Source organism: Erythrolamprus reginae, chromosome 3, assembly GCF_031021105.1.
Source record: "Erythrolamprus reginae isolate rEryReg1 chromosome 3, rEryReg1.hap1, whole genome shotgun sequence".
NCBI lineage: Eukaryota > Metazoa > Chordata > Lepidosauria > Squamata > Dipsadidae > Erythrolamprus > Erythrolamprus reginae.
The window spans coordinates 226,398,795-226,423,535 of record NC_091952.1 but is presented as its reverse complement, the minus strand read 5'-3'; the positions used below and the strand labels follow the sequence as shown (position 1 = coordinate 226,423,535).

The 24,741-nt window shown below is 38.8% G+C and overlaps 1 protein-coding gene across 3 annotated transcripts in view; it reads left to right on the top strand.

Moving 5' to 3' along the window:
• Positions 1 to 24,741, top strand: part of RAD54B (RAD54 homolog B) — a 59,179-nt gene that overhangs the window by 33,544 nt on the left and 894 nt on the right. For all 3 annotated transcript variants that reach the window (XM_070748067.1, XM_070748065.1, XM_070748066.1), the window contains exons 4-14: positions 3,871 to 4,053; positions 8,396 to 8,668; positions 9,304 to 9,466; positions 13,109 to 13,334; positions 14,536 to 14,743; positions 17,196 to 17,335; positions 18,205 to 18,495; positions 19,106 to 19,278; positions 22,989 to 23,250; positions 24,185 to 24,251; positions 24,384 to 24,584. In XM_070748067.1, the coding sequence (XP_070604168.1) occupies positions 3,871 to 4,053; positions 8,396 to 8,668; positions 9,304 to 9,466; positions 13,109 to 13,334; positions 14,536 to 14,743; positions 17,196 to 17,335; positions 18,205 to 18,495; positions 19,106 to 19,278; positions 22,989 to 23,250; positions 24,185 to 24,251; positions 24,384 to 24,584 (2,187 nt within the window). The remainder of the gene's footprint in view (positions 1 to 3,870; positions 4,054 to 8,395; positions 8,669 to 9,303; positions 9,467 to 13,108; positions 13,335 to 14,535; positions 14,744 to 17,195; positions 17,336 to 18,204; positions 18,496 to 19,105; positions 19,279 to 22,988; positions 23,251 to 24,184; positions 24,252 to 24,383; positions 24,585 to 24,741) is intronic.

The window sequence follows — 24,741 nt, the reverse complement described above, 5'->3', positions numbered from 1 at the left end:
GAGAGAAAGAAAGCAAGAGAGAGAGAAAGAAAGAAAGCAAGAGAGAGAGAAAGCAAGAGCGAGAAAGAGCGAGAGAGAGAGAGAGAGAGAGAAAGAGAACAAGAGAGAAAGAAAGCAAGAGAGAGAGAAAGAGAACAAGAGAGAAAGAAAGCAAGAGAGAGAAAGAGCGAGTGAGAGAGAAAGAGAACAAGAGAGAAAGAAAGCAAGAGAGAGAGAAAGAGAACAAGAGAGAAAAAGCAAGAGAGCGAGAGAAAGAAAGAAAGAGAGAGAGAAAGAGAGAGAAAGAAAGAGAGAGAGAGAGAAAGAGAGGGAGGGAAGGAGAGAGAGAGAGAGACATAGAGGGATGGAGAGAGAGAGAAAGAAAGAGGAAGGACAGGAGAGAAAGAGGGAGGGAGAAAGAAATAGAGCGAAGGGGAGGAAGAGAGAGATATTTTTTTTGTCCAAACTTTTTTTAGGGCCCCCCCCCCCCCTCAATGTGCCCCAGGGTTTCGTAAATGTAAAAAATGTGCCGCGGCTCAAAAAAGGTTGAAAATCACTGCATTATATGACAATAGGTTATACACAAGGCATGTTCCTAAGTTGCAGTTATCAGTTCAACTTCTTTTTGAAGTGTTCAGAAGAAGAAAAAATCTGTCTGGTACAAATTGGAAGATGTATTTATTTAATATAGATTTTCTAGCCTTCCTATTAAACCCCAAAGTGAGGCTACAATAAAACAAACCAAAAACCCATACTGAATTGTAAACTTTCAATTATAAGATAGGATTGTGACAGTCAAAAAATATGACTTTGCAGCCCATGTTTCATGAAAAGCCTGGGCAGCATTGTGGCAATCTACCAGTAAGAACAAATAGGAGTTTGTAATTTAGCAGGAGAGTTTAAAGTAGATTTTTCCAAACATCTTTCCCTTTAAATTGATAGTTTTAGCTGAAAGCCTGAGAAGGGAAAAAATCAATTTAAACAAATTCTAGTGGAACATTAGACAAAATGAAGATAGATGGATAGAAGTTTGCAGCTGTGACCTGCAATGCTTGTTGCATTTTTCTGTTCCTGCTTACGAAGAAACCATACTATTTTTCAGCTGGGGGCAAACAGGATTAGAACAGTGAATGATTGATGAAAGATAATGAAGATTTGTTAGATCATGGAAAGAAGGAAGCAATTCTTCATAAGGCATAAAATCATACAAAGTGCACTTCTTGACAAAAATAAGGATTGGAGATGTGATTGAATACTTTCCAAGACTTATCAAGTTCATTCCTAGTTGTTCCTTTGTGCTAATCTATTTTGGGAATCATACTATAAAACACAGTGTGCAATGATATCCCCATGGATGTTAAAAACCATAAATAACAATCCCACCTTTTGGCTAAGGAGTGATTGTTATTCCTTCTTCTATTCCATAAAAGTGGATTTAAAACATGAATATGAATAATTGGCTGTCAAATAGTGTTGATGAAAGAAATTTGGTTTGCTGGCATAAGAAGGAGATACTGTACTTTGGATGGACTGAGAAAAGTGTCCTAGGCTTAAGTAGGGGAAGTTGATTAGGAAGGGTTTAATGGAGATTGGAGATGAAAAATAGAGACATCAAGAAAACTTCCCCCTATGTGTACTATAGAAAGAAAGGGAAGTGTAATTGGGTTCTTAAACTCTATATCATTAGTTCTCAACCTTAATACATTTCCTCATGTTGTGGTGACCCCCAACTATAAGTCTAGTGCCAATTCTCCCAATAGAACTTTAAGCTGATTGGCAGGAAGGTCAGAGGGACACCCCTACTGTAAACGCCTGATTGGTCAGATTGTAAAAATATGTTCCAAGGTGTCATAGAACACATTTCTGCAACACTCCGCGGCCTGCACTGGCTGCCGATTGGTTTCCAGTCACAATTCAAAGTGTTGGTAATGACCTTTAAAGCCCTACATGGCATTGGGCCAGAATACATCCGGAACCGCCTTCTACCGCACGAATCCCAGCGGCCGATAAGATCCCACAGAGTTGGCCTTCTCTGGGTCCCGTTGACCAAACAATGTTGTTCGGCGGGCCCCAGGGGAAGAGCCTTCTCTGTGGAGGCCCCGGCCCTCTGGAATCAACTCCCCCCAGAGATTAGAATGGCTCCCACCCTCCTTGTCTTTCGCAAATTACTCAAGACCCACCTTTGTCGCCAGGCATGGGGGAGTTAAGATATTCCTTCCCCTAGGCCATTACAAGTTATGCATGGTATGTTTGTGTGTATTTTTGGTTTTTATAATAAGGGGTTTTAGTTGTTTTATTAAATTGGATGGTTACATGTTGTTTTTTATCATTGTTGTTAGCCGCCCCGAGTCTGCGGAGTGGGGCGGCATACAAATCCAATAGATAGATAGATAGATAGATAGATAGATAGATAGATAGATAGATAGATAGATAGATAGATAGATAGATAGAAGCTTTAGTTCCTAACATCATGGGAAATTTGTTTTTTTCTATGGTCTTAGGTGACCCCTGTGAAACGGTCGTTCGACCCCCATAGGGGTCCTGACCCCCAGGTTGATAACTACTGTTCTTTATAAAAAAACATTGCTTCATAAAGTGAATTTAAATCTCAGAAAAATGCATTGGGATGTATTATAATATAGCTGAGAATTTAGATGAGCCATTTTATATTGTTTTTGAAAACCCTTGAGGAACTGATGACATGCCAGATGACTGGAGAAGAAAAATCATTCTTGATGGCAACCATTGAGGACATGGTGAATTGAAAATAACCCTGAAGAAATGGAGGCAACTTATGGCTGAGATCAATGGTGGGATGCAGTATTTGTGCAGGAAAACTTCTCCGCAAAGAGGAGAGATCACGAGGTTGCCCACATATACTCCTGACAATGACTCCTCATGAGTAGATAGCAGGAACCAGTGCTTTTGTGATCTGTTTATGAGGTTGAGTAATATACAAAAATAAATATTTAAATAAACATACAGTGATAAACTTAATTGGTTCTGGGATGAGGTTCTTAAGGTGAAAAGTTTGTAAGACAAAACAATGTTTCCCATATGAATCAATGGAAAAGTGATTAATGTGTGCAAGCCCAAAACTCACCCCTTTTGCCAGCCGAAGTGCCCGTTTTTGTGCTGCTGGGATTCTCCTGAGGTTCCTCTCCATAGGAAACCCCACCTCTGGACTTCCGTGTTTTTGTGATGCTGCAGGGAAATCCCAGCAGGGGAATCCCAGCAGCGCAAAAATGAGCACTTCACTGACAACGGAAGTCCGGAAGTGGGGTTTCCCAGTGAAGGGAGCATCAGTGAAATTGCAGCATCACAAAAACACCAAAGTCCTCGAAACCCCACTTCCGGACCTCTCTATTTTTGCAATGCTGCAATTTCACTGAGGCTCCCCTCGCTGGGAAACCCCACCTCCGGACTTCCATTGCCAGCGAAGTGCCCGTTTTTGCGCTGCTGGGATTCCCCTGCTGGGATTCCCCTGCAGCATCACAAAAACACGGAAGTCCAGAGGTGGGGTTTCCCATAGAGGGGAGCCTCAGGGGAATCCCAGCAGCGCAAAAACAGGTGTTTAACTGGCAACAGAATTCCGGAGGTGGTGCATCCCAGCAGCGGCGGTGGGTTTGTAAGGTGAAAATAGTTTGTAAGAAGAGGCAAAAAAATCTTAAACCCCAGGTTTGTATCTCGAAAAGTTTGTATGACAAGGCGTTTCTGTTACTGATGTTTTTAGGTAAGTTCTTTTAGACATGTTTCCGTCTGCTCTCCTGATCCGTGCAGGAAGGAATAAATGTAAAAAAGCTTTCTTGGTCTGTTCAACTGCCTTTCAGTTTGCATACCTGGGGGGCAGCCTGCAATTCAGAGACCTTCTGTGTGTCTTCATTCTTACAGAGCCCGCAGCCACAGAAAAAGCAGGACACCCAGAGGAGCCCACCTGCCTTACCAAATATTTCAGTGTTGTGTGGTGCAAAGCTTCAAAGAAAAAGCACAAGAAGTGGGAAGGTGATGCTGTCCTTATAGTGAAAGGAAAGTCCGTGATGCTCAAGGACATGGAAGGCAAGAACATTGGAAGAGGTGAGAATGAAATAAAAAGTATTGGTTGGTTGTAGTATATTGGAAGAAATATTGTTGCATAACATTCACCAAAGGAAGAAAATGATACTATTTGATGACTGGAAGCCACACCTTGAAGGGTTATATAAAAGGAGGTTGAATAGCCCAGGAAATGAATTCAGAGGTCCAAATTATCCTTCCAGTTCTTAAGATTCTATGAGTTTATGAAGGAATAATCTGTCTATTGGTAGATAGTTAGAATATTACCTAGCCATATCAGCTAATTGGAACGTGTGTATTTAGTTTTGTCATGGCTAATTTGTGAATGAGGCCATATTTATATCCTCTAGAGGTGTTCAATTATTATTATCTTCAACTATTATAGCTATTGTCTAGATCAGTGTTTCCCAACCTTGGCAACTTGAAGATATTTGGACTTCAACTCCCAGAATTCCCCAGGCCGCAAAGCATGAAAGCCCCAGCTCTAACGCTGGCCTTCTCTTCTTACCACTCCTCTTTTGCTCCAATTTCCTATCCCCCTTCCCCTTATATCTCTTTCCCTTCTTCCCCAATCCCCTACTTTTCTTCTTTTCTCCCTCCCCACCTACGTGTACTATATAAGTAAATTATAAATGTTAGAATGTATATTATATATATCCCTTTTGCTTTTCTGTACCCTGTTTTTAATGTATATATTCAATAAAAATATACTGTATATATATTTTTTAAAGTACAGCTAATTGCACACAGCTCCATGTGTCCCCATGCGAGATTTTGCTACCTGTACAGGTGCAGGAAGCAAAATTGCGCTCAAACCCACGCTCACGTGCCAGAGCCGTGGAGCTGTGTGCAATTAGCCGTACCGGCAGGAACCCACTACTGCTATCAGATATTATTATTATTATTATTATTATTATTATTATTATTATTAATTAGATTTGTATGCCGCCCGTCTCCGGATACTTGGAGCGGCTCACAACAACAGAACACAGTACAAATCCAATAGTTAAAAACAATTTAAAACCCTTAATATAAAACCTTGAAAACTCCCATATTCAGAATGTCATTCTATATTTGCAATATTACTTTACTACTTGTTTTTCTCCTTCCATTACCTATACAAACTCTGTTTCAGTCTAGTTAACATTTAAATATGTTAAAGGGTTAAATAGAAACATAGAAACATAGAAGACTGACGGCAGAAAAAGAACTCATGGTCCATCTAGTCTGCCCTTATACTATTTCCTGTATTTTATCTTAGGATGGATATATGTTTATCCCAGGCATGTTTAAATTCAGTTACTGTGGATTTACCAACCACGTCTGCTGGAAGTTTGTTCCAAGGATCTACTACTCTTTCAGTAAAATAATATTTTCTCATGTTGCCTTTGATAATTCCCCCAACTAACTTCAGATTGTGTCCCCTTGTTCTTGTGTTCACTTTCCTATTAAAAACACTTCCCTCCTGAACCTTATTTAACCCTTTAACATATTTAAATGTTTTGATCATGTCCCGCATAAGGTCCAGGAGGGAAGTGTTTTTAATAGGAAAGTGAACATAAGAACAAGGGGACACAATCTGAAGTTAGTTGGGGGAAAGATCAAAAGCAACATGAGAAAATATTATTTTACTGAAAGAGTAGTAGATCCTTGGAACAAACTTCCAGCAGACGTAGTTGGTAAATCCACAGTAACTGAATTTAAACATGCCTGGGATAAACATATATCCATCCTAAGAGAAAATACAGGAAATAGTATAAGGGCAGACTAGATGGACCATGAGGTCTTTTTCTGCCATCAGACTTCTATGTTTCTATGTTATGTTCTACCCTTTTAAGAAAGTTTCTGACAAATAATGGAATTTAATACCTGCCATATCTACAAGACACTTCCCTACATTTATCTACTTGCAAGTTAATTCCAGTTCATAGGGGTGAAAACTAGCCCGCATGTGTTCAGTGAAACTGCAAATGATTTATTATATAGTTAAACATTTTTTGTAAAGGTTTACCTCCTTCACAACAATGTGCAAGAAAGTTTGCAAGAAGGCCTAGCTTGAAGCCATTTATTTATAGCACCAGCCTTTTGACATAACCTTTTATCTAGTAAAGTAGTAAGTTCAATTCTCAGTTGACAAATTGTGTGTGTGTGTGTGGGGGGCATATACAGAGCCAGTTTTGTCTAGTAGTTAAGGCATCGATCTAGAAAGCTGGAGATTGTGAGTTTATTTATTTTATTTTATTCAGTTTGTATGCTACCCAACTCCCTAGAGCAGTGATGGCAAACCTATGGCACGGGTGCCACAGGTGGCATGCGGAGCCATATCTGCTGGCACGCGAGCCGTTACCCTAGCTCAGCTCCAACATCCTTGTGTATGCCAACACACTGATTTTTGGCTTGCACAGAGGCTCTGGGAGGGCCTTTTTGGCTTCCAGAGAGCCTCCGGGGGGATGGGGGAGGGCGTTTTTACCCTCCCCTGCCTCCAGGGAAGCCTTTGGAGCCTGTGGAGGGCAAAACACGAGCCTACTGGGCCCACCAGAAGTTGGGAAATGGGCCATTTCCAGCCTCCAGAGGCAGTGTTCCCTCTAATTTTTTGGGGGGGGTGGGCGGAAAAGTATAGTGTCTGAGCGGCAGTCCCTTCGGGACTGGGCGGCACAGAAATAATAAACAAACAAACAAACAAAAAACCCACCCTGTTTTGCCTCAGAGAATTTCAAAATAAAATACTGTACTGTGTGTCTATAACAGTGAGCTCATAATAGGGCAACTCTATCAATATCAAAATGCCACTTAAATAGTTGAGCTAGTTTCAAACTAGATTTTGATTTTCTTTCTCTCTTCCTTACTCCCATTCTTTTTCTTTCTCTTTTCCTTCCTCTCTTTTTTCTATCTGTTTCTCTCTCTTCCTCTCTTCCTCTCTCTCTCCTTCCCTCTCACTCTTTCCCTCTCGGCTTCTGGGCAGGTTTGGAAAACTCTGAGTTGATGATGATTTTTAAGTGAGCGATTGCTCACTGCTCAGCTTAGAGGGAACTATGTCCAGAGGGCCTCCGGGGGGTGGGGAAAGCTGTTTTTACCCTTCCCAGGCATTGAATTATGGATGTGGGCACTCACACATGCGTGATAGCGCACACGCACACTCTTTTGGTACCTGAGGAAAGAAAGGTTCACCATCACTGCCCTAGGGACTCTAGGTGGCTACGGCTAAGGTAGGAGTTCTAGTCCCACCTTAGCCATGAAAGCCAGATGGTTGACTTTGGACCAGTCACTCTCTCAGACCAACTTACTAGGAGTCAACAGTATCCAAACAAATTATATCTGAATAGCATTATTATTCTAGAAGGGTAGTGAGTGGGAGGCAGCTGTACAAAGTATTGTTAGGTAGCAATGATTACCAAATAAACGACAGTCTCTAACATTTCAATCAAAACTTACATGCTTGTGCAATAAGCATAATGGCCCATTCCCTACATAAATGTGTTTGTCTCTAAGGCATTGTAGAATTCTTTGTTTTCAGAAAAATAATAATTGTGGCTGCTAACACAATTATAAATAAAAGGGAGATCAACCATTTTCCGTACTTTATTGCTTAGCAACAAGGGATAGCTTTCATGCGTTACTCATTAACTTGTTAATCAAGCTCTTTTGTTCCTATTGCCTAGCAGGATTGGATAAGTTAGGGAAGTAAATGAGGGTGTAAGATATTTTCAGGAATGTGTTTGTGAATTTTGGGTTAGAAATTGTCTTCCCTCCCAGCCTTCATGAGTACTAGTTCCCTGGAAAGCGTCTAGCATGCAATGCGTATTTTGGAGCGGTGGATGTTTTGGCATCAAATGGAGCTAATGTTTACCTTTGTTTAAAGTGATACTGCACCAGAAAAATAAAGAAGCTATGTTGAGGATATTAATTATGTCTTTCAAAAACTTATGCAGCTGTTTAATGTTTTTATTTAAAGACACTGTGTCATAAATATAAACTATCGGTATTCAGCTTTTTGGTTGAAAGGATTGGCCTTATTTCTTGGACAGTACGGCCATAATGTCTCTTTTTCTTAAAACTGTAAGATTTACTTGACCAAATGTATTCTTTATTTATTTAATAATAATGATAACAGAGTTGGAAGGGACCTTGGAGGTCTTCTAGTCCAACCCTCTGCTTGGGCTGGAGACCCTATACTACTTCAAACAAATGGTTATCCAACATCTTCTTTAAAACTTCCAGTGTTGGAGCATTTACAACTTCTGGAGGCAAGCCATTCTACTGATCAACTGTTCTAATTGTCAGGAAATTTCTCCTTAGTTATAAGTTACTTCTCTTCTTGATTTATATCCATACATTTCCACATAATCTTTATCATTTTTCTTAGGCACTGGATATCAGGTCAGAGTCTTAGACAATCTCACTGAAGGTCAGAGTCTGATGATTGGAAGCAAAGAAATTGAAGTGATGGGTGTGATATTGGAAGAAGACTTTAAAAGTGGCAAGTGTTTTCTGTCTGGTCTGGAGGCCACAGAAGAAATTTGGAATTCCCCAGTTGCTTCTGCAAAGCAGTTTTGTAACCCTTGCAAAAATGTTTCCAAATCCAATACTAAAGAAAATTGGTCGAACTGTAAACCACGTCATGATCCATTAGCTCCAAGTAAGGATTTATTTTTCAGTTTATCTGCATTAATCTGTATATCTCTGTTCTACCCTCTTCTAAATAAAGTGAATAACCCAGTGAAGCAAAGTGTCATTTTGTTGATTTTTTCTTAATTTTTTTAACAAATATCACCATGTATTTTAGAATTATAAGTTTTTTCTCTTTGTTTAATAATAAACATCTTAGATAAGACAGTTTATATGACACTGCTAATTGTGTATTAACTATGCCAATTTGAGGTTTAAAAAGATAGGATTATTTGAGTACAGTAGTACCTCTAGATACGAGCTGCTCTACATGCGAGTATTTCAAGATACGAGCCACGAGGGGAGAGACATTTCTGTTCTAGTCCCGAGCTCAAATTTGGGATATGAGCCGAGCGTCCACTAGGTGGCGCAAGAATCCTTGCTTTTGGTTATCTCGGAGGGGAAAAAAGTTATTTGTTCCAGATACGAGTTGCCTCGAGATACAAGCTCCCTTATGGAACGAATTATGCTCGTATCTAGGGGTACCACTGTATTTTGGTTTGAATTTGTCAAAAAAAAATTTTTTTTACTTTCACCTAGAAAATTGTTTGCTTTTTCTATAAACTAATACTTTTGCACTGACACTGCCTATGTTTGAAATTTAAGATTCCTTAGTTATGCCATATCCGTGCCCAAGTCACCAGCGATTGTTTAACAAGTCACATTTGCCTGTTGTGGATGTGGTTGTAGACCCTTACATTACAAGCCATCTTCGCCCACATCAGCGAGAAGGAATTCTATTTCTTTATGAATGTGTGATGGGAATGAGGTAAGGAGATGGTGGTTTCTTGGTTGTTGATCTCTCAGTCTTGTAAGAGGCCTCTTGGCTTGTAAAATGTACGGTAGCTAAAAACAAATTAGTAGCCTCACTATGTGTGATCATGTAAAAAAATCAGATATAGGTTAGAAATGGGTCAAAAGTGAATTAAAAATGTGAAGGAAAAGAAAAAACCTCTTTAAATTATGGGAGAGTTCGTTCTAGCAGTTGCAGCCTGTCCATCATTTTGGATTCCATTAGATATTTTATGGATCTCTTTCCAAATGTATATAACACTGTAGCCTGTTTCAGTTACTTAGATATCAATAGTTTGGAAAGGAGTAATTGGTCTGTATCTTCCAGTCCTCTTTCTCTAGTTTCCTCTCAGGTTTCTTTCACAAACTTTCCTCTTAGGTCTCTTGGCTTGTAAGAGCCTCTTGGTTTGTAATATGTAACTAAAAACAAATTGGTAGACTCACTATATGTGCTTGTGTAAACTTTAAGACTTGTGGACTTTAACTCCAATTCCTGAGCTAGCATGACTGGAGAGGGGATTCCACCCCCAAGCAATGCTGACTTGTGGGGCTGTGGGGAAGGTCTTCTCTGTGGTGGTTCCAGCTCTCTGGAACCAACTCTCTCTTCCAAAAGGCCTTAAAAACATAGCTTTGCCGGCAGGCCTGGGGCCGTTGAGCAACAGCTCTCTGCTCCGACCAGAACTGATGAATGCCAGATGGATGAATGTCTTTTAATGTTGGGATTTTTAATTATTGTATGCTGTTTTATTGTTGTACACCGCCCAAAGTCTGTCTGGAGATGGACAGCTTATAAATTGAATAAATTAAATTAAATTAAATTAAATTAATAAGGTACAACATTTAATGATAGTCCATGTACAAATAAGCAATCAAATGATATTAGCAACCGGTCAGTATAAATCATAAGGATACAAGCAACAAAGTTACAGGCGTACAGTCATTTGTGGGAGGAGATAGGGGATGGGAATGATGAGAAGTTTAATAGTAGTGTAGACTTAGGAAATAGTTTGACAGTGTTAAGGGAATTACCATATTTTTTAGAGCAGTGATTTTCAACCTTTTTTGAGCCGCGGCACATTTTTTACATTTACGAAACCCTGGGGCACATTGAGCGGGGGGGGGGGGGGGGGCGGCTAAAAAAAGTTTGGACAAAAAAATTCTCTCTCTCTTCCTCCCCTTCACTCTATTTTTTTCTCCCTCCCTCCCTTTCTCTCTCTCCCTTCCTTCCTTTCTCTTCCTTCCTTCCTCTTTTTTGCTCTCTTTCTCTCTCCCTCCCTCCCTCTGTCTTTCTCTCTCTCTCCTTCCCTCCCTCTCTCTCTCTTGTTTTCTTTCTCTCTTTCTCTCTTTCTTTCTCTTGTTCTCTCTCTCTCTCTTGCTTTCTTTCTCTCTCTCTTCTCTTTCTCTCTCTCTCTTTCTTGCTTTCTCTCTCTCTTGCTTTCTTTCTCTCTGAGCTTCGCGGCACACCTGACCGTGTCTCGCGGCACACTAGTGTGCCACGGCACACTGGTTGAAAAACACTGTTTTAGAGTATAAGACACACTTTTTTCTTCCCTAAAAGAGGCAGAAAATTCAGGTGCGTCTTATACTCTGAATGAAGTTTTTTTATTTTTATTTTTCCCCCCAAAGCTTTCCCCCCCCCCCGCCCTGATTAGATGCTAATGACCCAGCTCTTACCTTGCAGGTTATTCCATTGCAAAGAATATTTTCTTCCATTGCAAAGAATATTTTCTTCCATTGCAAAGAATATTTTCTTCCATTGCAAAGAATATTTTCTTCCATTGCAAAGAATATTTTCTTCCATTGCAAAGAATATTTTCTTCATTGCAAAGAATATTTTCTTCCATTGCAAAGAATATTTTCTTCCATTGCAAAGAATATTTTCTTCCATTGCAAAGAATATTTTCTTCCATTGCAAAGAATATTTTCCAAGCTCTAAATCTTTGTAGTGTTTTTCATTGCTCTGACTTGCTCTGAATGTTTCTTTCCAGTCCTAACCAAGTGCTAACAATGTTCCCAGCTCTTACTGCTTTGCAAGCTCTTTCATTGTTACTCTTTGTGAATAATGTTTTCCAAGCCCTAAGTCTTTGCAGGGTTTTTTTTTTTCATTGCTCTAACTTTCTCCAAATGTTTCTTTCCAGCCCTAACCAGGTGCTAACAATTTTCCCAGCTCTTATTGGCTTGCAAATTCTTTCATTGTTACTCTCTTACTGTAAAAAAACCTGTCACCTACAATATAATAGTTTAATACACTCAAGTGGGCAGGTTTGGTATATTTTCTCAAGGACATAATTTGAATGAAGGAAGACATCAATGTGTAGCCTCTTTCTCTAATCCTTCTGAGTTGAGATCTGAGTATCTATGTCTATTTATTTTACCACAAGTACTGTTATGCCATTTCAATCCAATCTATTTAACTGTAAAAACACAACAAAATGTAACAAAAATGAATAATATTTCCATTAACAATATTTGGAAACAATGTTTTCAAATGTAAAATAATGCACTTGGGGAAAAGGAATCCTCAATCTGAGTATTGTATTGGCAGTTCTGTGTTAGCAAAAACTTCAGAAGAGAAGGATTTAGGGGTAGTGATTTCTGACAGTCTCAAAATGGGTGAGCAGCGTGGTTGGGCGGTAGGAAAAGCAAGTAGGATGCTTGGCTGCATAGCTAGAGGCATAACAAGCAGGAAGAGGGAGATTGTGATCCCCTTATATAGAGCGCTGGTGAGACCACATTTGGAGTACTGTGTTCAGTTCTGGAGACCTCACCTACAAAAAGATATTGACAAAATTGAATGGGTCCAAAGACGGGCTACAAGAATGGTGGAAGGTCTTAAGCATATAACACATCAGGAAAGATTTAATGAATTCAATCTGTATAGTCTGGAGGACAGAAGGAAAAGGGGGGACATGATCGAAACATTTAAATATATTAAAGGGTTAAGTAAGGTCCAGGAGGGAAGTGTTTTTAATAGGAAAGTGAACACAAGAACAAGGGGACACAATCTGAAGTTAGTTGGGGGAAAGATCAAAAGCAACATGAGAAAATATTATTTTACTAAAAGAGTAGTAGATCCTTGGAACAAACTTCCAGCAGACGTGGTTGATAAATCCACAGTAACTGAATTTAAACATGCCTGGGATAAACATAGATCCATCCTAAGATAAAAATACAAGAAATATTATAAGGGCAGACTAGATGGATCATGAGGTCTTTTTCTGCCATCAGTCTTCTATGTTTCTATGTTTCTATATTATGTAAAAATATAACCATCAACAATCATATTTAATTCCATATTTTTTAAATTTTATATGGACATTTTGTGAGCCGCTCTGAGTCTTCGGAGACGAGCGGCATACAAATCTAAATAATAATAATAATAATAATAATAATAATAATAATAATAATAATAATAATTATTATTATTATTATTATTATTATTATTATTATTAAATAAAAGAAACCAAACCAATTAAATGAAAAGGCTAATCCATAAATATTATTTTGCTCTATTGCCAAACAATAAGGATGCCTATTACGTTCCATTAAAATGGTGAAGGCTTTTTTGAAATTACTCTATACAGTAATCACCTTTTCCCTCCTTGTTGTCTGTGTCTAGAATGAGCAATAGATTTGGTGCCATCCTTGCAGACGAAATGGGTTTAGGAAAAACACTGCAGTGTATTTCACTTATCTGGACACTCCTGCGACAAGGACCTTATGGATGCAAGCCTGTAATAAAACGAGCCTTGATAGTAACTCCCGGAAGTCTGGTGAAGAACTGGGGAAAAGAATTTCAGAAATGGTTGGGAAACGAGAGAATCAGAGTGTTCTTAGTTGATCAGGTGAACCAAAGAATTACACTCCTATACCTAATAATTAAATTATATATTAACCTTTATCTATAGAACTCTTTTGATTTAATTTCATTGACATGAGCACTTTCTTTACTTATTTCACTCTGTGGAACAATTTAATCTAAATGTAACTTCACATTCAATATCCAGTTCCTGGGCTCACATGAGCTAGAATGAGCTAGAATGTTAAATTATTTAACAAACTGTGGTTAAGTCCTTAACTCAGTGCTTATAATAGCAGTCAAATGAATGGAGGCTGCAGGCTTACAACTCAGCGGTTTGTGCTTCTGATTAAAAAATAGCCTTTCAGTATGGAGATGTTCCTTCTTTCATTTCTTCCTAAAAACAGTGGCATAGGTAAACTGTGTGTGCTAAAATGCCTGATTGTTATTAGTAGGTGGTTTACATTGGTTGGAAGGTGAACTGGAAAGAACTGTCTCCCAATTGGTTGTTGAGGAGAATCTTTTTTTATTAATATTCAGAAATAAAAATTAGTCATTGGAAGCATACAAGAGGGAAAATAACTGTGTAGTTTAAACTAACCACCCCATCTTATTTCTCTATGGCTGTTCATAAATTGTCTTATTTGTCAATGAATGTTCATAAATTATTATTATCATTTTTTAATCACAGAATAAAGAATAATATAAAATGATGAAAATTCAGGAGATTTTCAAAGTTCAAGTCCTATCAATAAATTAATTGAGAATAGATATACAGTGTTCCCTCGATTTTTGCGGGTTCAAACTTCGCGAAAAGCCTATACCACAGTTTTTCAAAAATATTAATTAAAAAATAGTTTGCGGTTTCCCCCCCCCTATACCATGGTTTTTCCTGCCTGATGATGTCATATGTCATCGCCAAACTTTCGTCCACCTTTAATAATTTTTTTAAAAAAGAAACTTTAATAAATAAACATGGTGAGTAATAACCTAAATGGTTGCTAAGGGAATGGGAAATTGTAATTTAGGGGTTTAAAGTGTTAAGGGAAGGCTTGTGACACTGTTCATAGCCCAAAATAGTGTATTTATTTCTGCATCTCTACTTTGCGGAAATTCGACTTTCGTGGGCGGTCTCGGAATGCATCCCCCGCGAAAATCGAGGGAACTCTGTAGGATAGATTCATTTTTATTTAGAATGCCAGCTTTCCTATTCCCACACATCTTTCAATTCTCTTTATCTTTTTCAGGATCACAAAGTGGAAGAATTCACTAATTCCCCCCTTTATTCAGTCCTGATCCTTAGTTACGAGATGCTTCTACGGTCTGTGGACCAAATTCAGAAGACAGAATTCAGCCTTGTCATCTGTGATGAGGGACATCGTTTGAAAAACAGTTCTATTAAGACAACGGCTGCTCTTCTCAGCCTCTCCTGTGAAAGAAGAATTATTCTTACTGGTACGTATATTATTCCTCACTCCCCAGAACATAAGAACATAAGAAGAGCCATGCTGAATCAGGCCAAAGCCCATCGAGTCCAGTATTCTGTGTCACACAGTGGCCCTCCAATTGTACATGGGGATCTTGAGTAGAAAGAGAAGGCAAAACCCTCCCTTTTTCTTGACCCCCAACAAATGGTACTCAAGGGAATCCTGCCTGCCTCAACCAACATAGAGGCGGCACTTGAACATCCGTTTCAATAACCACCAATACACTTGGCATCCATGAATCTGTCTAATCCTGCCTTGAAGCTATCAAGGCTGACAACTGTCACGACCTCTTCTGGAAGGGAATTCCATAAACCAATGACCCTCTGGGTGAAGAAATATTTCCCTTTATTTGTCTGCACTTTCTTACCTATGAGCTTTAGGGAGTGCCCCCTCGTCCTAGTATTGTGTGATAGAGAAAAGAATTTTTCTCTATCCAGCCTTTTCTATCCCATGCATGATTTTATACACTTTGATCAAGTCTCCCCTTAAACACTGTCTTTTAAGGCTGAAGAGACCAAGGCGTTGCAAAGAAGCTTTTGGGTAATACAAAAAAAAAAGCTTGTTACAATTAAAAATATACTGTATTTTTCAGAGTATAAGACACACCCATTTCCTCCCTAAAAGAGGCTGGAAATTTGGGTGTGTCTTATACTCTGAATGTAGCTTTTTTGATGCTTTTTTTTCAGCCCTAACTAGGTGCTAACATTCTTCCCAGCTCTTACGGCTGGGAAGATCTTTCATTGTTACTCTCTGCGAATAATATTTTCTAGGCCCTAAGCCTTTGCAGGGTTTTTTTTCATTCCTGTACTTGCTACAAATATTTCTTTCCAGCCCTAATAAGGTGCTAATGATGTACCCAGCTCTTATCAGCTTGCAAGCTCTTTCATTGTTACTCTCTCCGAATAAGGGTTTTTTTTAAAGCTCTAATCAGGAGATAAAATAATGTGCTGAAGCTGACTAGACTATGGATGCTAGCTAGATGAATATCTGGTAGGCAGTTTTTCCCCCTATTTTCCACCCCCAAAACTAAGGTGTTTCTCATACTACGGTGCGTCTTATACTCCGAAAAATACAGTATGTAGAAACAAAGCAAAACATTCTCTGGATTGTATCTGAAAATGGGCTGCATTCTTGGGTATGTGAATACAAAGTTGAGCGGAGTATTTCAATGAGTATCATTGAAAATGTTCAACTTACAGTAAAAAATAATAGATTTGTTGTTCTTTATATTGATGCATTAAAAAGTGAATAAAAATCTAATTAGGAAAGGAGGTGTTCTGTGTGTTAGTGATGGGATTCAAACTATTTTTACTACTGGTTCTGAGGGTGTGGCTTGGTGGATCTGGTGTGGCTGGGTTGGTGGGCGTGGTAAGGAAAGGAAACTGCAAAATCCCCACTTCCTCCCAATCAGCTGGGACTCGGGAGACAGAGAATAGGTGGGGGGTGGGGCCAGTCAGAGATGATATTTACCGGTTCTCCAAACTACTCAAAATTTCTGCTACTAGTTTTCTAATACTGGTCAGAACCTGCTGAATCCCATCCATGGTGTGTATGTGTGTATATTTGTGCCACCAAGTCAGTCTTTACATATGGAGACTGCCTGGTGTAGTCCCTTTAGTTTTCTTAGAAATAATCCCAAAATAGTTTGCCATTCTCTGCTTCCTAGGACTAGGAACATATAAATGGCCCTAGCTGGCTTTGTGCCTAAGGCTGGACTAGAATAGAATTCAAAATCTCCCAGTTTCTAATCTGGTGTCTTAACCGCTACACAGAATAGGCTCTCTTGTCTTGTTTCTTCTCCAACAATACTTACAGCAACAACTAACTGTGATACAATGCTGGCTAAAATAAACCACACATTAACAAACCACGATTCTCTGCCACTGGGCCCATAACCAATGTTGGCTTGTCTCAGTATAGCTAGGCGATGAAACCTTCGACATCACCGAGCAGAGAATTTTAACAGAGCGTGGATGTGTGCTAAAGCCAAGACATAGACATAGTTAAATAAATATTATTTACATATAAACAAAATAGAAACAATCCAGAATAAGCACGAAGCAAATACAGAATAATAAGCACTGAGCAATTACAAGATTATAAGCACAAAGCAAAATACAATATAGATAATAAGCACAAAGCTAATACAAGAAGATACGCACGAAGCGTAAACACAACTCCCCCTCTCTCAGGCAAAGTGAAAAGGAAATGACTGAGCAGAATAATAAGCCTTTATAGCTTCAATGAGGAAGTGACGAAACAGGCTTGAATATTAACTCTTCAAGTACAAGTTAACTCTAAGTGCACATTAACTCTTTAAGTACAAGTTTTGTACAAGTGTACAATATTCAGTTTACAATGGCAATCCCTAACAACCATGTACCCTGTACTAACAACTACATTATATTTTCTCTCCCAAGGTACTCCAGTACAAAATGACCTTCAAGAGTTTTACGCTTTAATAGAATATGTAAATCCTGGAATACTTGGTCCCTTATCTGCATACAAAAAAGTATATGAGGAGCCTATTCTTAGATCTCGAGAACCTTCAGCAGCTGAGGTCTGTTCTCACAACAGTTGGTATTTGTGGTTTTTTTTTACTGATTGCATAATATTAAGAGACAAAAATTTTCTTTACTGTTGGAGGGGATAAATAATGTATTGTTATGAATTTCTGTATTGTATAACTCCCTCTGCAAAGAGTAACTTGAAGATATTCTAGAAACAGGAAAAGGAAGTTCTCTGCTAACAAAACTTTAGTACAGAGAATTGAATCTTTTCATATATGATTTCCAAGTTATGAAGTGCTCTTTCCGAGCAAAAGGGTTTAATCTTACCTTCTCAGTATATTGGAAAATGGCAAAAATATTTATTTCACCAAGCTTTCAAGGTGTTAATTGGCTTTAATTATAGTAATGTGTGTGTGTGTGTGTAGTTATGAATTTTTTAAATTTGGTGTTTAGTTTTTTGTTCTAAGCTGCCTAGATTGTTTAGGAAGGTAGGATAAATTTTTTTAAATAAATCAGATTAAGACATTGTTGAGATGCTGAGTTTATTTCAAAATTGTTTAATGTAGATCTGAGGGGCAAGGGAAATATAAAACGTAAGAAGAGTAAACTTAGAGTGCAACCCTATTCGAAATATTCTAGGCATAAAAACTTTATTTAACTCATTGGGATTTCTAGCTAGAAGTTTATGTTTTGTGTGAATTCCAGAGCAATGGGAAATGATACAGGTGTACTAGGGCAGACACAGGGTGGATAATTTATGCACTTTGGGGAGAGGAAGGAGAGTTATGGTCAGAGTTCCTGACTCTAAGGAAGCTTCTGTGAAGGAAGGGACCTTTTTATGGTAAGCAAGAATGAAAAGAGGGTCATGCCAGGAAACATATTCCCATGAACTAATTTGATATTCCATGTTATTTTCTAGGAAGACATTGAATTAGGTGAGAAAAGGGCAGCAGAGCTGACGCACCTAACAGGACTTTTCATTCTTAGAAGAACGCAAGAAGTCATCAACAAATTCTTGCCCCCGAAAAAGGAGAGCATACTTTTCTGTCGTCCAACGATGTTGCAGCTTGCTCTTTATCGAACTCTTTTGAACTCTCAGATTATTAGATCTTGCCTACAAGGAAGTTTGGAGAATAGCCCACATTTAATATGCATTGGGGCTTTGAAAAAACTTTGTAACCACCCCTGCCTTCTCTTGAAAGCAATTCAGGTGTGCATATCGAATTATGTTTCAACACGTTTCTGGATTCTTAGAATTCTTTGGTGGGCACTTAAGTCTGCAATCATTACAGATTTTGATCTGATTGAAAATATGCATTACTTTTCTTTAATAGCTCCTTCCAGTAGAACTTGGGAGACAATAACAGATCCATGAAAAAGGTCATACATGGCTTTCAGTCAATACAGAAATCAAACATTTTAACTATGAAACAAATGTATATGGTTGCCCAGCTTATATATAGCAACTCTAGATAACTTACAGCATTAAAAATCCATAATTTAAAACTGATCAGAGCTGGGGATATTATTATATTGGAATGAAACATGGAAGATTAACTGTATGGATAGGCTTAAAGTGCATCAGAATGGAAAAGCCAACTTAGGAAGTGAAATTTCAAAACATAGTCAGGAGACACATTTGCAATAGTCTCAGTGCACGTGGAGGACAATGCATTCAGGATGCAGGATACAATTCTTGCATTCAGGAAATAGTGGATGATTTGACATGTCAGTGGGGACAAGCAGAAAGTATGGACATGGCTTTAGTTGGAATGTCACTAAAACAATCACATACTTTTCCAAAATTCTCTTCTCTATAGAAGAACGAATCTGAGTCTCGTGATAACCAAGATCAAACAAACCTTTATGGTGGTTTACGTGATGTGTTTTCTCAAGAAAGTGCTGAGACAAATTTCTCTGAGAATGACTCGGGAAAGTTGAAGGTGCTAACGCAGATGCTGGCAGCAATTCGTGAACGTGGACCTTCAGAAAGGTAGGAAGGCTATTTAAATTGAAAGCACAGTTTGGGTGTGTTTGAATCTTATAGTTTAGTTCTTTTCCCAAACAAGAGACATTGTGTCCCAAAGGTGCTTCTTCAAGAGACAACTGGACTTTCTGTTATTTCTTTAAGAACTGAAGAAGCTTCTTGGATGAGAAACGAAACGTCTTGAAAGAAAAACTAGAGTCCAGTTGCCTCCTGAAAAACACCTTTGGGACAACCATGACCTGGATGACTGAGGATCTCCATAGACAAGAGACATCATGGCTTCGAATTTAGTTCTCAGCTATTGTATTAATTACCTCTAATGCTACAGAACTTGGTAGTCCTTGCTCTTTCATTTAACCTGATCTCTTAGGAAGACTGAAATAAATTCTCATACAGTGGTACCTCTACTTAAGAAGTTAATTCGTTCCGTGACCAGGTTCTTAAGTAGAAATGTTTGTAAGAAGAAGGAATTTTTCCCATAGGAATCAATGTAAAAGCAAATAATGTGTGCAAACCCATTAGGAAAGAAATAAAAGCTCAGAATTTGGGTGGGAGGAGGAGGAAGAAGAAGAGGAGGAGGATAGTCGCTGCCGAAGGAAGAAGGTGTGGGAAGGGAAAAATTTAAAAATCCAAAACTTTAAGGCTTAAAAAAGGGGGGGGGAATCTGAGGCGGCGAGGAGGAACACATGCCTCCCATACATCCGGCACGAGGCTGCCTCCCATACACTGCACCAGAGAAAAAAACCCAGGGGGAATTGCAGGAAACTGGCTGGGCCTTCGTGCCATTCTCAAATTTCCTGGGAAATTTTTCTGGGCTCAGGTTCTTAAGTAGAAAATGATTCTTAAGAAGAGGCAAAAGAAAAATCTTTTTTTAATACATTTTTTAATTGATTTTTCTTTATACAAAGAACGCAAACAACATTTAACATTTAAAGAAGCTACAGTTGCTCCGCTAGTCATAGAAGTCTAACTAATACAAAAAGATCTGTAATCAGATCCATACAGAAAAACAATTAATAATATTCTACATCCATGTTTCCATTTTGATATTATGATTCACTTAGTTAAAATCAGTTCTAATATCAATATAGTTCTAAAATATAACATTCAATTTTATATTTTCATTTTACTAAAATAATTAAACTAATTCAAGCCAATTAATTAAACGCAAAAAGCTTATACTTAAAATTTCTTAAAATACTGCAATACTACATAATTATACACTTTAAAATCTACTTCTTTATATCTAATTTAACAGTATAATAAAGTATTTAAAATCAGTTACGTTACTCATTCTAAAAAATCTTGTCTTGAACACCTGGTTCTTATCTAGAAAATTTCTTAAGTAGAGGCATTCTTTGGTAGAGGTACGACTGTACCTCCATTTAGATTTTTGTTCAAGGAACATGGATGAACTTTATTCATCAGTTTCCAATTCTCCACAATCTTATCTGATTGTTGTTTGTCGGGGGTTTATACATTCATTCTAAATCTAGCCCAGGAGAAAATCCAATATTTGCTTGGCAATATTTTTCTTACATTCTTGATGACATGCTATTCTGATGGCATGGAGAGATGATGGCAGAGAAGCAGAGTGTAAAACATAGCCATCGATAATTCATTAATAATAAACCATGCATAGAGATACGAAATACAAACATACCGGTATTATGTTTGTCTGTGCTTGATAACTTTAACCAACATTGTAGGTGGAGTAGTGATATACAGTGATCCCTCGAGTTTCGCGATCTCGATCTTCACGAAACGCTATATCGCGATTTTTCCACCCGATGACGTCACTCTCTTCCTTCCTTTCTCATCTTTCTTTCCCTCTCTCTTTCTCTATCTTGCTTCTTCCTCTCTCACACTCTCTTCCTCCCTCTCTCATCTCTTTCTTTCCTTCTCTCTCTTTCTCTATCTCTCCCCCTCTTGCTGGCGGGCGGTGGGCGGGCGGTGGCATCAGCGAGGAGCCGGGGTTTCCCCTTTGCGTGGGCGGCTGGGAAACCCCGATCTTCGTCTGCTCGCTGCTGCTGCGCCGCATGCAAAGGGGAAACCCCGATTCGGCTCCTCGCTGCTGCTGCGCTACCGAGCAGATCAGCTGCTAGGCGGCCGAAGGAACCTTCCCTGGGTCTTCCCGGCCGCCCACGCAAAGGGGAAACCCCGGCTCCTCGCTGATGCCCGCCGCTCGCCCGCCCGCCAACAAGAGGGGGAAGACCCAGGGAAGGTTCCTTCGGCCGCCCAGCAGCTGATCTGCTCGGTAGCGCAGCAGCAGCGAGGAGCCGAATCGGGTTTCCCCTTTGCGTGGGCGGCGGGGAACGCAAACTCCACCATCTACGCATGCGCGGCCATAGAAAAAAAGGGCGCGCATGCGCAGATGGTGTTTTTACTTCCGCAACCCTACATCGCGAAAAATCGATTATCACGAGGGGTCTTGGAACGGAACCCTCGCGATAATATAGGGATCACTGTATAGCTGAAAATGTGGCATTCCATATAGAAATATAATCTAACTTCCTTTTAATAATTATCAGTGGTATTTCCCAACAAATTCTTTCTCTAAAACACAATTTCTTTTTTCTGAGCTAATCTCATGTAAGATCAAATAAAGGTTGGTTTCACATAGGCTTTCTGGTGGAACAGATATTCCTCCTTATAGAAACAAATACAGATATGTATGTATGTATGTATGTATGTATGTATGTATGTATTGATTTGATTTGATTTGATTTGATTTGATTTGATTTGATTTGATTTGATTTGTATGCCGCCCCTCTCCGTAGACTCGGGGCGGCTAACAACAGTGATAAAAAACATCATGTAACAATCAAATATTAAAACAACTAAAAAAACCCATTATTATAAAACCAAACATACATACATACATACAAACAAACATACCATGCATAAATTGTAAAGGCCTAGGGGGAAAGAGTATCTCAGTTCCGCCATGCTTGACGACAGAGGTGGGTTTTAAGGAGCTTACGAAAGGCGAGGAGGGTGGGGGCAATTCTAATCTCTGGGGGGAGTTGGTTCCAGAGGGCCGGGGCCGCCACAAAGAAGGCTTTTCCCCTGGGTCCCGCAAACGACATTGTTTAGTTGACGGGACCCGGAGAAGGCCCACTCTGTGGGACCTAACCGGTCGCTGGGATTCGTGCAGCAGAAGGCGGTCCCGGAGATAATCTGGTCCGGTGCCATGAAGGGCTTTATAGGTCATAACCAACACTTTGAATTGTGACCGGAAACTGATCAGCAACCAATGCAGACTGTCCTCCCTGCTTCATGTCTATCGCAACAGATGTGTGCTCTATCTGCTATCTTCTCAGGTATCTCCCTATTTCACTGTGATTGAACTTGACTTCTGCTCAAACAGTTTCGCACTGGCCTTCTAAGCCTATCATTTCACTAAGGCACTATTGCCATACATTCTTGATTTACTGGCATCTTCTCTTTGCCTGAAGTTCTTCATATGAATAAATAGCACCTACACAAAACTTACATGGCACATTTTCCTCTTAGCACAATATCTTTTTATAATAATAATTGACATTTACACTATAAATTTAGGCCCATTATTCAGTTGGTAATTCCTATCAGAGAACTGAAAATTTTGTTTATTGTATTATATAATGCAAACAAAACTAGTATTGCAATAATTTTATTCCATCAACATAGATGGAATTTGTTAATAATCAGTTTTCTATATTCCGTGCTTACAGAGTCGTTGTGGTATCAAACTATACACAGACGTTAAATATATTGCAAGACGTATGCCAACGATCTGGATATCCCTATACTAGACTTGATGGCAGCACCCCTGTCTCCCAGAGGCAACAGATTGTTGATAATTTCAATAGTAAATTTTGCCCAGCCTTCGTCTTTCTATTAAGTTCAAAGGCTGGTGGTGTAGGTTTGAACCTTGTTGGAGCATCTCATCTCATCCTGTATGATATTGACTGGAATCCAGCGACTGATATTCAGGTTTGTTACATTCTTTAATATTGGGGCTTCAGACATATTGGCATCAATCAGAATTAACTGAAGTCCTTTTTAATGATTTAAACCTATTTAACTAAGTGAGTATATTTATTAAAAGCCAATGTGAGTAAAATGGCAAGGGCTGACTTTGTAGAAAAAATTACATACAGGATGCTCAACGTTTTGTTTAATCAGTCAAACTTTTGTCAATGTGTTTTTGACACATTGTCATGGAGGACCATCTACATCAGGGCTCCCCAAACTTTTTACACAGGGGGCCAGTTCATTGTCCCTCGAATTGTTGTAGGGCCGGACTATTAAAAAAAAACTATGAACAAATCCCTATGCACACTGCACATACCTTATTTTAAAGTAAAAAACAAAATGGGAACATACTATTTAGAGAGGGGGGAAGAAATCTGAAATTCATGTATGTTTATGTTTTGTTTTTAATTTTCTTTTGTTAACATCTGATTGGCTATACAAGGTTTTCTTGGTTTATAGAAAAATGTATAAAGAAAGAAGGAAGCACTTTGGCATAATGATTAATAAGTTAGAAATATAATTGGTGTACTTTTTGAAGGAACATTAAGGAGGGAATTTAATTAAAAGAAAAGTATGTACCTGTGCTCCTGTCACTCACCCGTGGGCCGGATAAATGGCCTCACTGGGCCGATGCGACCCGCGGGCCGTAGTTTGGGTACCACTGATCTACATGGTTCAATATTGACCTGGTGTCACATAATTAGTCAATCAGCCAAAAACTTGCAAAAAAAATAATTTGTTCATGAACTCACCCATAGTAAAATAGGAGTCTGGTTGTAGCTATATTTTTTAGAAAGAAAATTAAATAAGCAGACATAATGAAATAACATTGCCAAGCACGTTATCTGGAAGGCCTTATCCATCATTTATATTGTCTCATTCTCTCTTGTAGGCAATGGCCAGAGTGTGGAGAGATGGACAGAGGCATACAGTTCATATATACAGACTACTCACTACAGGTCTGCAATATCATATTGTAATGTTTTTTGGTTAATGCCAATGGCTTTGACCATTCTTGAATGTATGCTTCTTATTCTATTTCTGGTCATTATTTTCAGGAAGTGAATGAATGATTGCTTTCTTTAATACAGGCACAATAGAGGAGAAAATCTATCAAAGACAAATCAGCAAGCAAGCTCTCTCAGGAGCAGTTGTAGACTTTTCCAAGGGATCTGAGCATATCCGTTTTTCTGTCGAAGAACTTAGAAACCTCTTCACATTGCATGAAGATTCCAATTGTGTGACCCATAATTTGCTGGAGTGTAACTGTATGGGAAAGAAAGATACCCAAGGTGACCTTTTCTAAGTGGCCCCTGTCTTATTACATACATGGGATAGTTTTAATGTTAACTGCTTTCCCCCCTCTTTCAAATTGCAAAATGGTTGCTTTACAAAAGGGTCTAAAAAGTTTGCTGATGATAGCCACAACTTGTGGGTGCTCCAACACTG